Source organism: Hydra vulgaris, chromosome 10 (assembly GCF_038396675.1).
Source record: "Hydra vulgaris chromosome 10, alternate assembly HydraT2T_AEP".
Lineage (NCBI taxonomy): Eukaryota > Metazoa > Cnidaria > Hydrozoa > Anthoathecata > Hydridae > Hydra > Hydra vulgaris.
This window is the reverse complement of record NC_088929.1, coordinates 2,300,001-2,315,475: the sequence shown is the minus strand read 5'-3', so window position 1 is coordinate 2,315,475 and position 15,475 is coordinate 2,300,001. Positions and strand designations below refer to the sequence as shown.

Below are 15,475 nucleotides of genomic sequence, written 5' to 3'. Positions count from 1 at the left end.
ATTTTAACATGATCTATAAGCTCTACTTGACCTAACTTTTCCGGAGTAAATGTACCAGATTTTTAATTAGCCTTTCCTAGCTGATAAATACCTTTTGGACTAATCTTGTTTCTCTGGTCACGAATATATGCCCTGTTTTCAGAAGGAACCTTAAATATAATTTTTAAAAATAATCAACTACTTCAGTTTAATTGAAGTGAAATCAAAGTATAATAAAAAATTCTTAGTGCAATAATTGCAGTTAAAACTACAAATATTCTAATATATACAATAATATATAAAAAAGACATAAGATGTGCTCTACTTGGCAATTGATGCTACTATTAACATCCCTGTCATTACATAAAACAGTCGCTAATTCACAATTACATGATGATATATCAAAGAGTTTAAAAATCATATGTTGATGCTCCTTACTTTTAGATTTACAACGTCCTCGGTTTATAGATTTTACTCTTTCAAAAAGATTTCCTAATTTTCTTAAGATTGAATTTCTCTGAAGAAGTGGTAGACGTGGGTTTACTTTATTCCACAAAGTACTTAGAGAATTCTCAACTTCTTCTAGTAGATTCTGTTTGGATATATTTTGGTTATTGCTTTCAGTAAAATAAAAAAACTGAATTACTTGACGAAATGTTGGAAGATCAGCTGAAGGCATTTCTGATGGGAGGCCTATTTTAAACTATTTTCCAAACGAGTTTTCCTGGATTTGCTCTTAGGCATTTTTTTTATAAATTGTTTTGCTATTAATAAATCATAATTTAAAAAGCTAAAAACAACAAAACAATGCGCAATGCGCATGCCCACTTTGAAAAATAAATCAAAAAATGGCGGTTTTCCTCGAAAATAGATTAAGTGTAAATAAATGTACATTTTTGTGAACTAGCCATTTTTCAGGCATTATTAGCAAGTACATGTTATACATTTTATTATTATTTTTTGATAATCTGTTTACTCCAGGGTTACTATAGTTCTGATTCCAAAATCACTCCACCCTATTGTGTAATCAATAACATCAGGATAAAATGGCTGTTATCCACATTTCTTAAAAGCACTTTTAATCTTCACACCTCAGTCATTGATTTTAAATACATTGAAAAAAAAGTCTAACGAACGTTTCTTTTGTAACATAGGAGTTGCATTTTGTTTTATGACCCTTTGCAACCTTTAACCATGCTTCATGTTTAAGTACTTTATGAGAGCCTTTATCTCGTTACAAATTCTATTAAATATTTATATAGTAAAACCGTCTCACCCGATATCTACTAAACTATAATCGTCAATAGTTATTATTATAAGTTGTATAAACACATTGACAATTAATAACCATATAAACACGTTAACATTAGTTATTGATTAAAAACCAATTGCCCTAAACCACTTGACGTCATGGAACATCTAATATTTACCTTAATAGATTTACAGTATACGAAAAAAAGGTGGAAAAATAAATTTCTGGGTAGAAAACCTTATAACTGTTTTTATAAGCTGAAAACTTACGTCATTTTTAATGATATAACTGGAAAAAGTATTTAAATTGAAATATAATTATTCATATATGTTCTGAAAAAGACAAAAAGGTAAGGTATAAATAGTTAAAATTATAAATTATCAAAAGTAGCGACTAATATAAAGTGAGTTTTGCGAAGACTGGAAAATATTTAACTGCTTATAACACAGTTATTTTTAAATAAAACTAAACCATACGCATACTGACAAGTGTGCATTTGTTCATATTTTACAATAAAGAAAAAAAAATTTTAATCTTTTTTTGGTGGTGATTAATAGCTAGGGAGTTATTTTTCTTCCAGTGTTCGTCACCACCAATCCACGCCAACCCTTCAAATTCATCCATTAATTCTTTGTTTATAATATATTTCTGCATCCTAATAACTGTGTGAGAAAAAAATATGCATAAAAATTATGGATAATATGTTTTTTGAGTGATTATCCTAAAGCTTATCTAAAATTTATTGTTAAGCATTAAGTATTTTTGGGCAAAGTTTTTTTTGCAATAGGATCCTGTACCTATTATTTTTTAAGGAACGATCGTCAATTTTTGCCAGTTATAAAGAGATGATCCGAGTTTTTTTTAGATATATATGATTATGATTTTGACATTTTCCAGCAATTAGCTTTAGCTCTGCATATTTTTAGTGACCAAGAGGTGAAGACTAGATCGCATGGCGAACACTTGGTATTTTACTCTGATATTAATTTTAAAACCTCTCTTTTTATTGCATAATTTATTTAAATCAACTATTATCTTTCAAATGAGCTGTTGCACCTTATTTTTTGCACCTTAGGTATGTCGAATAAAATGATTTCAAATGACGGCGTATTTGAAGTACTTTTTTCAAAAAAGGTTAAAATTTCACTTCTCTAGTTGAATTCTTTTGTGGTCAAAGGTGGTCCACTAGTTTAAGACTTAAAATACATTGTTCAATATATACGTTATCAATAAATATTTGGTTTATAATCCGCAGATGTCCGCATGAATGTTGCAGTAATGGTTTTTACAAGATGATTTATTCGATTTTATGTAACAAAAAATTATATGTATTTTATTCTAAACGGTTTGTAATATTTGATTTCAGTGAGACTAGATTAGTATTACAAACTTGTTTTAATATTAATACATCTTAAAATACCTATTATAAAATTTTGTAAATGTAATTTATATTTTTGTATAGCAAAAACATAAAAAAAAATTGATATTTGTTCATATTTAATACAAGAAAACTTGAAGTTAGCTAAATCTTATATTTTAGACTTCGTTGTAAATGACATGAACTTAACTGAAACAATAACTTGTCTAATTTGATAAAGCATCTTTGACATAAGGTGGCATATATGCAAGAGCTATAAAACTCGATTTGAAGAAAATAACAAACAATCGTTCAAAATGAATCAATATCGGTTCAAATTGTAATTGGTAACAAAAATGTTCTTTTAACTCCTTTAACTTTTTTTTTTTAGTTGCCCCAAGAAGTCCTAACCCAGATAGCACAAGTTTATTGGGCAAATATTGGCCGCAAACATTAGGCAAATATTGGGTAGCGCAAATTGGGCCTTTATTGGGCAAATATCGGCAGATTACTGGATAAATCACGGCTCCAATATTGGACCAATATAGGTTTAAAATGGCTAATCACGGCCCAATAAATGTCCAACACTGACCAAACCTTGGCATAATATTGGAGAACGGCAAATTATTGATTATTCATTATCTGCATGCCATGCAGAAATATCTTATTTTAAATATCAAAATATCTTATTTTATAATTACATATATATCTATATATGACATAAAAGTCATAATTATGACTTTTATGATTTTTGTTATGTATTTTAAACTAATTGACATTCCATTTTATTTTAAAAAGATTTTTATGAAAATTTTATGAAAAGATCACTATATATAGTCACTAAATATATTAATATAGTGATATATTTTTTAAATAGATTATAAACAGATTTTTATGAAAAAATCGGTTTAGTGATAAGAACACATTCTCACTACTATTCTTTAACTACATGTTTATAAACTCATTACAAATTGGAAATATAAATAATAATTTTTATTGACCTATTCTCAACAGCTTCTATTTGAAAAATAAACAATTTAAACATGAAGATAAACACTTTATCGAAAACAAACATTACATTTTATATAATTATTTATTATGAAAAAAAAAATTAAATCCAGGAAACTCCAGGAATTTCTAAACTTCTACGTCTCTCCTCGCGAATTTTATTGAGGCTATCCCTGTCAATTGAACCTGACAGCCATTTCGATAGGATCTTTTCCAGTTGACTAATCGTCGCTGTGGGATAATTTTTTTTAACTGCATCTGCATAAAAAATACCAAGAATCAATAGAGGTGCATAGAAAATGAAAAAAACAAAAATATCTAAATAAAACTCGAATCCACCACCATTTTACAAGAACATAGGTGTCTTGTCATAAACACAGGTATCCTCTCAGTTTAAATTAGATTTTTAAATTTGTTTAGAGCTTTTGTTTTATTAAATAAAAACTTTGACAAATGACAACAAAATAAAAAATCTTCATAAATGTTATCAAATGACAACTTAATATACATTCTGAAAGCTATTGTTTGTCTAAATAATTAAGTAAAATATAGCTAACTATAAAAATATACCAACAGAAAAAAATCAAAATATATATATATATATATATATATATATATGTATATATATATATATATATATATGTATATATATATATATGTATATATTTATATGTATATATATAATAAAAGTTTTTGGAATGTCCTAAGTATTTCGGGTAAATGGCTTATCTATGAAATTTCTAGACTTACCATATCTTTCACCCCAACTAGGGCACCAAACTCTACCTTTCCTTTTCTTCCTGTAAAGTTGTATAACATCGACAGTTATACAATTTAAAAGTTCTTTTCAATATTTTTCTCTTTGAGTCTTCCAGGCTACTCCCACCAATGCGAGCCAAATAGTTTATCTAAGAAAAAAAAACATATACGATATGATAGATCATCTGCAAATGGAATAGGAAAACCTGCCACCAAACACAATTAAGTAAAAGTTAAAAAAAATTTAATTATTCATTTCAACTGAAATGCATGATTGGAATTTTTTATACTTTTTATAACTAAAAGGAAAGCCCTAGGGCTTTCCTTTTTCTTTAAAAAGTTTCTGATAAATAGACTTCCACTCTTGGAATATTTAGCTTAATGATAAAAAGTTCTGTCTGAAAAGGCATACAACATCTATATTACAATAATATCAGGCTTCGTTCGCGAATTACCTCACACATATAGGGGATAGGTAGGTCATGGATTTTGTATCACTTTATGACAAGGGGGGGGGGCAGGTAGGCATGTGAATTGAATGTTTAAACAATTTAATGGTCAACTTATTGTGAAACATTAGCCGCACAAAAGGACAGGCAAATTTTTCAATTAAAAACAATAACTGTGTACTTATATGTTATTCTATAAACGCTTGTTAGCAAGAAAATATATAACTATTATTTCTTAAAATATATGACATTATATAAAAAAATATGAGACAATTTAGTAAAATGGAGATATAAAATATCGCAAATTAATAAAAAATAGCAGACTGGTTTTGATCTCTGCTCAGAATCTTCCATAAGAATTCGTTTAAATTCCAGAAGATCATTTATTATTTGGAGTGGAAAGGTCAGAGCTTCTGTAAGATTTGCAGTCATTGTTTGTCCAATGGGAGCTTGTTTCTGTCTCTGCTCTTTAATTTCAGCTTTCAGCTCCTCCAGTTGCTTGAACACACTTTGGAAAAATGGTCGAACAGCCTCAGCCACGGCATGCTTTTTTATATCAGGAACTAAAAACAAAACAAATATAATTATGTTTAATGCTATTGGTTTGTATTTTAAAACATAGAACCAAAAGAAGTAGTATGGTGGGCTTTGAATTATTTAAGAGTTGAAGAATGGCTGGTGACAGTTATCATGGCTATGTTAGTTCAACATCAATAAAAACAAAAGATGGGAAGAGTGATAGTTTTGAAGTTAAGGTTGGTGTGCATCAGGGTGCAGTACTCAGTCCCTTGGTTTTTATTATTGTCTTGCAAGCTCTCTCTAAAGAGTTCGGAGCTGGTTTACCGTGTGGAGTTATTCTATGCAGATGATTTGTGTCTGATAGCAGTGACAGATTAGAAAAACTAGTACAAAGAGTTGTTGGAAAGATGGAATGGAAGCAAAACGGTTGAGGATAAACATGTATAAGACAAAAGTTATGCATTGTAAAGTCAAGAATCAGCAGGGCAGAAAATACTGGGAAGTGGCAATGTGGAGTGTGTTGGAAGGGAGTTTAAGCAAACTCGACTGTTTGTACAGTTTGTAAACAATAGGTTCATAAGAGATGTAGTGGTATACCAGGTTCTCTTAAGATTGTTGGTTTTGAGTGTAGAGAATGTACTCTTGGTGAATACAAAGAAGTCAAAAAATAAATTAAACGAATAGTGGAGTAAAGATGGACTGACATTTTTTTAGACATTTTTGAGGCATGATTGTTAAATTTATTGATTAATATATTGCTCATCTGAGTTTTCAGTTAAAAAATACAAATTAGATTAAAAAAAACTGTACTAAGTCACTCATAATTTGTGTTTACGCCAATCGCTGCAGAGTATTACTATTGTAAAGCAAAACTAATCCAAATCCTTAAAAATCTAGCCTTATACGATCGGCCTCCAGTCACGATGTCAAGGCAGGTATTTCTAGAACGCCATGGTACAGAGTGTTGTGATGTATGACAAGTGAAACATGGGCAACGAAGATTGATGATGTTCAGTGCTTGGAAAGGACAGAAAAGAAGATTATCAGATGGATGTGTGGTATGACTGTAAAAGACAAGAAAAGAAGTGATGATCCTAAACGTAGATTAGGAATATTGATTGTATCTGATTGGGTTAGTCAGGGAAGATTGAGATGGTTTTATAAAAGTAAAACTAACGAGTTATGGAAGCAGAACGTGCTGATGGTTGACCAAACACTTGAGGAGATAAAGGTACATTTAGCCGTGGAGATGGTGGTATAGGAAGTGTATAGGAAATGATTTATGCATCACAGTTTTTGATAGCTGTAGTTCTTCTTCTGAACTTGAGCTGGAACACTTACGACTTCTCTTCAACAATTTTCTAGATTGTATTTCAGATACAAATTCAGGATCCTCGGAAAATTAGAAACAAAATAATTATTTCAGATGTGTAAATAATACACTGAAAAAAATTACCCTTAATTGTTGAAACCAATTAAAGGTAATTTAAAAAATTTACCAAATAACCTTATTATATATACTTACCTATAGCATATATACTTAATGTTTATATTACTTTTTTTAAATAAATAAATTGTCTTTAAAGAGCTGAGTGAAGTAAAACACAAAATAAGAATATTACAATTGCACACTACAAGTAGTTGTTAATTAGAGCAACAATATATCATAGAAACAATATATCATACCATTGCTGTTTAGGCATTCTTTTCTTCTTTTCTGGCTCATTTACTTGTTCAGAACAACTTGAAGAAATTTCAGTTTATCCAAGGACTTAACTTCCGCCCTTTTCATCTTTTCAAAATCTGTGACAAGTAAATTTTAGAATTAATTTTTTTTTAATCATGCTAAAAAAAGAATGCTACCTAATGTGTTTGCTTTTTTGGCATATCCATTAAAAAATGTAAAAATACATGGCACTTTATAATTATAGAATTAATATAAATTTATTTACCTCCACTTTTCAATATTCGCAAATATGGATAGATAGGCCAGTCTTTATGATTTAATATTGGTGCTCTTCCTATTTTTGCCAATTGTGTAGCACCTATTCCCTGAGGCCAATAACAGCTAGCAGATTCCTGCAATAACCAACATTGTGGAACTACTGCTACTCCCTCCTGAAATTCTATTAGATGAAACATGGTATGCTGTAAGAAAAAACGTAAAGAGGTATATATAATCAAAAATATGTCAAACTCAATATATTCTTGCTCACTTGTAAGGGCTTTGCTGGTAAAAAGGCACATTCGGATCCAAGATTCAGATCCAACATCCGGATCAAAATGCCCAAGTACCCATACATCTTTTGGGATCACATATAAAGTTAACAAAATTGCTAAATGCAAATCCACCTTCCGGTCAAGTTTACTTTTTAGCTCGGTTTCTATTAGAATTATTTTACTGGCTTATGCTAAAAAAATTTTATAAACTAACAGTATAATTAAAAGACAGAAAAATTAAAAGATCTGCCTTTTAATTCAAATTCATTATTTGATATGGTAAAAAAAGCAATTACATAACATCTTAACGTTGGACATCTAAAAAAACACCAAAACATAAAAATAGGACCTGTATGAGATATAGTGAACTAAAAAATGAGAGCACAGTCGTTTTAAAATATTATTTATAGTTATAATTTGATACAAGCTACTTAGACAGAGGAATCAGAATAAATTTAGCCTTGTATGGTAACATCACAAATATCTTTTAAATTCCATCCACTCTTGCAGTTTTATAATATCAAGACAAATTAGATGCCTTCACAATATCAAAATTTTCCAAAGAAATGGCTGGATAATTGAAAAAGGGCTCAATTTAAAAAAAGTTCATAAACAATACATTGTTTTTCATCACTATCCAACTTTAAATATTTTGAATCAAACAAAACTCATTATTTAATTTTACACAAATGTTTCCGTCTGAGGTAGAGTAAAAGAAACCATTTACAAAAATTTCTTTAAATTGTAAACAATTAGAATGTTCTCTAAATATAACAGGGCCTTGGTCATGTAGCTTTCTGGGAATACCTTCCTCCATAGATTTTTTTGAATTTCTTATTAATGATCCTTTTTTTTCTGATATACCTCTAATAACCTGTTGAAGAGGTAAGTGTGGTTTGCATATCGAATGCTTTAATTGTCCCAGGAAGTTTTCCAATGGAAATGCAGAGTAGTTATCAAGTGATCCAAATTTTTTTACATCTTCTGCTATATGTATCAGGCCATGTACATTGTAGCTAATAAATTCTCTACTATAAATTTCCATAGCATTTTCAACAAAAGCACATAGGAGAGTTGCTGCATAATCTGCATGACTTGCACACAGATCTGGACTAGCTAAACAATGAATCCCGACAAAAAACAAAAGAAAATTTTTATACAAGGTATTTGACAGATGTCCTTTAAGCGTAACAATTCCACTGTGTAACAAAAATTGTCTAAATTCAACTGCTTTCCATTTTTCAATGTCACTTAAGGATCTACATTTTCTGGAAAACACTTGGAAAATAAAAGCTCTAAATTCAATTAGCAATTTTGAAATGCCATTAATGGATGCTTGTCCTAATTTTATTAATTCTCGAACAGGGCTTTTCAGTAAAAACATGAAAATCCTCCTCATTACTCCGAGGCACACCAAGTGCATGTATTCAAGTGGAAACTGTGTCACCATGCCAGTAGATAAAGTTTTTAAAGGAGTAACTCCTATGTGATGTTCAAAATCAGCCATCTGATTAAAAGCTTGATCAGTCCTAAGTGGAGCATTAGTGCTTGGTAATGTAACCTTGTTGTGCCATTCCCCTTTTTTGTGTACACTTATCACATCCATAATATCCAGTATGATCTTTTATTTGTTTCACATATGCTCTTGCAGGGGTGTCACAAATAAAACAGGATAGATTTATATGAGCAGAGTAATTTTTACCATCTACGTACAATTTTACAGTGCCTTTTTCTAATTCAAGCATTTCGTCAATAAAATCTTTTAAATATTCATATATGTGTACTGGTTTATTCATGCCACAAAATAAGCCTATCAAAAAAGGATCACTATTAAATGGATTTGATACCTTAGCTAGTATTAGCCAAAATTGCTGTGTAGTGGACTTGTGCAAAGGTAATCCATCTAAATTAATTTGCAGAGAAATCACAGGAACTTCTGGAGAAGCATTTTTGAAGAAATGTATTAAATGGCTTAGGCGCTGCAATGAGTTTACAATACCAAAGTGAAAATAAAAACCACCTTCAACTGCTCTGACATTGCTTGCATGAGGTGTCTTCAGTAGAGTTCTTGGATCTTTTGGAAGTGATGGGTGAGATATTCTCAGTATAGACAAAAGAGAAGAACTGGCAACTATAAAAATAGAAAAAGATGCTGCCCACATTCCCAATACAAATGCTAAACATTTTTCATTTTTTTAAATTTCATCTGGATCCTCAGTTTCACTTTCAACATAATCATTCTTTGATAATGATTCGGCATCACAATCTTCAATTTCATCCTGCTGCATATACCTTTCCCATTTATATCCATCATTGATTTCGTTATCATTCGATAAAGTTTGAACATGTCCAGGTGCAATTTCATAACTTTCTTCAACTATTACATTTAAACTATTGTTTAATTCAGATTCCTTGTCATAATCTAACACATTTTGATTTTTAGAAGATTTTGAATCACCACAATTACTTTTTTCCCCATGCCTGGTGTCTGTATTCCCATTGTCATTGGAAACAGATATCTCAAAATGTTGGTTGAAAGGTTTAGTATTACAGCTGTCATATTCTTTATCAATAGCAGTCATAATTTTATTTACTGACTTCATAATTTTTCTTCTCTTTGACCAGTATGAAGGCACAGTATCCATTCTAGTAATATAGATCGACACAAATTTATATAATCTGATCATATTATGGCAACTGAATAGACAGTTCTAGCAAATTAAAACAATAAAGGCTAATATATTAATATAAAATAATAGGGAAGTGCAGTGAGGTATGATTATAAAATAAAAATAAACATCTAGATCTATATCTTTTACAGTTTATACAGATCTGTATTTAGATTTTATTATAAACTTATGAAAGAGATATACATTAAAAAAAATAAAAAAAAACAGTAACAGGGTTCCCACCAAAAAATATATTTGAAATTCCAAGACTTTCGAGGACTATTTTTCTATTTTTCCAGGACGTTTGTTTCAATATTTCGAGGACTTTTCAAGGATTTACAAAAAAAAAAGTTGTAAATTCCAGGACTTCCTAGGATTTTTTTTTGATAGCTCAAAATAACACAAAATATTAGCAATGATACATATAATGACTATATACACATATAATATACATATAAAAAACTTTTTTATATGTATACTATATACATATAATTATAAATATAATAATATTTATATGCATATATATATATATATATATATATATATATATATATATATATATATATATATATATATATGCATATAAATATTATTATATTTATAATTATATGTATTAGAGTTTATGGAACTTTAGAGTTTATGGGACTAAATAAACAGATCTAAAGTCAAAACGAAACTCTAAAGTGAATTTTATATAACGTGAATATACGAGCTGTGCTTTATAATTGAATACTAAATTAAATCTACTTACGATAGAAGATGAAAAAAAAACAAATTTAGCTAGTAATCGATGTCGATGTAGTTACAAATTATAATTTTTCGGTTATTTGGCATTGCAATCGCGCAGGCGCGAATATATTGGCGAATATTTTATCCGATATCGGCTGCGCGAGCAAGCAAGCAAACGCCATGACTCCGCAAACCTTGCGAAGAGATGGCTTCTGATGGCCCAATTAGGGTTTCTCATTTCCCGTAAATTCAGCATCCCGGGATTCCCGGTGTGTAACTTATTTATCCCGGGATTTGCCGGCATTATTTTTAATAAAAAAACAAGTGCTTTTTGACTGAGTTATCTTAGCACGTTAATCTATATTACTATTTAAAATAAAATATTATAAAAAATTATAAGCAATCAATTGAATTGTCACTTAATTGTGAACGAATTTTTCTCATAAATAGACCCGCAGCAGAAAAAGCTCTTTCGGATTCAATTGCTGTCGGCTTGATGGTCATTAATGTGGAATATACTCTTTCTAAACTTTCGCTACGTTTTCCAGTTGCCTCAAAGAGTTTGATTTCTTTTGTGAGGTATTTTAAATTGCTAATGTCTTCTAGAGCTGCTTTTTCTACTTGTTTGACATTACAAATAGTCGCATCCAATTTTTGTTCAAGTGTCAAAATACTTTTGCCTAATAAATTTGGAGCAACAGGTTGAGATATTGACAGGTCAGAAACCATGCTTTCATTATCACGACTCACTTCAACTATTTCATTATTTGATGAACTTATGCTTTCATTATTTGATGAACTTTAATGCATGTTTGTAAGAGTAAGTTTGGAGTTGATATTTGATTCCTGATTATAACTAACTGGGTTGTTTGAAATTTTTAGTAGTCCAATTAAATTGGCATTTCTGCATTCTTTAATTCTCTGCTGCACTGATTGAAGCAGTTGATGAGCTATCAAATTTTTTTCTCAGCCAAATCATGAATATCAAGATGAATATCATTACACCTTCTGCGTCAAGTAGAGTTGCATTATTTCTACTAAGTCTTTCTATTCCAACTTTTATCAATTGCAGAGAAATTGTTATGGCGTTCATAATTGCATATTCATCTTTGGAGATATTCAGAACTTCTTTTAAATCAATCATTGCTTTTAGTATACATGTTTTTACTTTAAGGAATCTTTCTAGCATTACAACAAGACTTTTCCACCTTGTTTTGACATCTAATATCAGCTTGAGTTCTTTATAAAATAAAGATTTTACGTAGATTTGTAAAACGTCATTTTTAAGAGATGATTTGCGGAACATTTGAACCACTTTTCAATCCTTCTGAATTGTTAAGGCTATATTTACGCTATTTTGTAAATCATCAATAAACGTAACGTCTGTTGAGCTGTATGACTCATCATTACAGTCAAATACATCATCAAAATTATTGTAATTACTCAAACTTTCATTGGAATCTTCCAACTGTGATTCTATATATTTTTTGCTGAAGAGTCTGACTTTTTGTATAGAACATCACATACTGCCAAATAAAGCCCGTGGGCATAACACAGCTGATGTTCAATAACACTTAGTCGTCCAAATTTTTTCATTACGGATGAATCAGTGACACTAGCTATGATGATGTCATTTTCATTACGGATCCGTCAGTGACACTAGCTATGATGATGCCATTTTTATTACGGATCCGTCAGTGACACTAGCTATGATGTGCTTTTTAATTGATAAATTGAAATCTGACAGTTTATTTTCAAGCAGATCAACAATTTTTTCTGCAGGAAGTGATCCAGCTATCGGAGTCGATCCCAGGTTCCAAAACTTTGTTAGTAAGTGTAAATTTACATCTAAATAACGTCGATTTTTTAAAGACGTATATTCGTCTAAGGATAAAGAAAATCGCGACCCGCTAGATATTTCTTTTGTTATCTCTAAAACCACAGTTTGTTTAGCTAAATTATTTTGTTTTTTCATCATACTCATAACATAAAATGGATTTTTTGGTAATAGCATGCCTTTTTCTAATAAATTCACTTTTTGTTATGGCATTTATTGAGAAGCCATCCACCGTTGCTAGCTTTGACACAATTTACTCGATTGCCTGGTGTTTAACGCATAATGTGATTTTCTTTTGCAAAATTTTAATTTCCGAACCAGTATCTTTATGTTGACGCTTCATATTTAAATCCAAGTTTTTATAAGCGTTTTTAAAATGACGAAGGAGCCCACTTGTCGAAAATCCTTTGCAAATTATCTTTACATTGCACTTTTTGCAAATTGCAGATTCGCCAGATTTTTCTTTACAAAAATACTGCCATGCCTTCGATTCATTTACAATTGACATGGTATAACTAAATTAAATCGTAAACAACTAAAGGTAAAGTTATAAATGTTACTTACATATGTATGATATCTTACGTATCACTTTATATGTCTTTGTTTGCCGTTTTTTAAACACAAAAATTATTAAATATTTCAATACAGAAAAAGTTTAACTTTTCAATAATTTAGAAGTTTAAAAATTAAACTTACTGTTTTCGTCACTAGAAATCTTTTTTATATTTTACTCATATTTTATAATAACGAGAAAAAAGAAAACATTCCTTGAATTAGATAGTTTAAGATTTTAAGTTTTAATAAGATTTCTTGTTGTGCTAGGTTTTAATATAAGATATGAACACATAAAAATGCAACTAAATGCAATAATATTTTTCATATTTTTGGTCGAATTAGTTCAAACAGTTATCATATGTAAAATTAAAAAAATTATGTTCCGGGATATAACAGTGACATCCCCGGAAATCCCGCTGCCACTTTTATTCCCGGGATCCCGGGAAAACGGGATCTCGTTTGAGAAACCTAAGGCCCAATATAGCCATTGGAAAACTTTACTGGGCCAATAATGAGCGACCATTCGGTGTTGTCAGGGAACGGTCTTGTCACAGAGCACTGCGGCAAAGCATTTAACCAGGAAGTTCACGCCTCCTTTCTTACTGTGACGCGTAAATATGCCCAGAGCTCGTTTCAAACCTGGATCTCCTGCTTATAAAGCAAGCACTCTAACCACTGCGCCACGGCCGCATAATTTATTGAGATAACTCTGCTTTTATGCAACTTTATTATCAGGCAGACCCCAGGTGAATTTTGATACCTTAACTTGCAAAACATTTAGGTGTTGTTCTGTTTTGTTCTTAATAGGGATTTCATCTTTTATGTTTAATGTTTGATTCTTTACATTATCGTGGTAAATTACTTTACATCAACTTTATACCAAATGGATTTGTTGTTAAGTTCAAAAACAACTAAAAAAGAACATCAGTTTTAGTAAGCATCAGAGGTAAAAAAAAACATTTTTATCTCACGTAAAAAATTATTGTAACATTATTATTAATCTTATCTAAATAAAAGGCAGTAACGGATCCAGGATTTTTTGGTGTTTGACATTTTCAGACGTGGAACAAACTCTAAACATGTGTATGTTTATTCTTATGTCAAATAATGATGCTTTACAAAAAAATGCGATGATTAGAGGCTGGGAACAAAAAACCTCTTTATATTTCATCTCTACCCAAAACGTAACGAGCAAGTAAGTAAATAAGTTAATAAAATATTTTTTGTACTATTCTCAACTAGACTTATATTCATCGATAAGTTTTATGTTTCATACTATTATCTCTCAACTTTCAAAGTTCTTATCTTATTTATAAATGAATACATATAAATATATTAAAGTTAAATGTACGTAAAATATATAGTGACGAAGTAAATTTAAAAAAATAAAGGTTTGGTTTTTCCTTAATTGAAAATAAAGTACAAACTTTTACATCTAAACGAATTTAATTATTTAAAGCTTAGATAATAAAATCCGTTTCGACATAAAAGTTTGTACTTTATTTATTAATAAATAAAAAACACAACTCTGATGAAAATATAACATTTTATACGATTAGATTTTAAACACATAAAATGTTCTTTTTATTAAGCTTAGGAAAATTCGATTTACCTTGAAGATTAATGTAGAAGTTTGTATTATATTTGCCTTTTCGTTATGAAGAAAATACGGAACGTCGATGCTTATTTTTTAAAAAAACATAACATTATAATTATTTAACATATTTAATACTAGAATACTTATAACAAATTGATTATTAAAAGCTAAAAGAATCAAATTTTTATAATAAAAACATTTTTCTGTGAAGAGTTATTTAAAAGACTTTTCAACTTATTTTAAAGCAAACCTAAAACTTTTTTTTTACACTTATTTTCTTATACACTTTTAGTAAATTTTTAAACATGTTCTAAAATGATCCTTTTTAAGGTAAATGCACCTAAACAGAAGTTTTTAATCACGTCTTAAGTAATTCCACTAAAGGCAAAGTTTTCAAATATGTTATAAATCAACCCACTTTAGGCGAAGTTTTAAACATCTCTTAAATAAATCCACTTTAAGCCAAGTTTTAATCGTGTTTTAAAGGAGTCTACCTTAAGCAAATTATTTAAAATAGTTTTAATAAAATCTACGTTAAACAAGTT

General features: G+C 29.7%; 1 protein-coding gene across 1 annotated transcript; it reads right to left on the bottom strand.

The window, feature by feature from the left end:
• Positions 1-9,084: 9,084 nt before the first annotated feature.
• On the bottom strand, positions 9,085-9,705 carry LOC136085734 (uncharacterized). Its single transcript, XM_065807094.1, has one exon. The coding sequence runs from the start codon at positions 9,703-9,705 to the stop codon at positions 9,085-9,087; it is 621 nt and encodes a 206-aa protein (XP_065663166.1).
• Between the last annotated feature and the right edge of the window lie 5,770 nt (positions 9,706-15,475).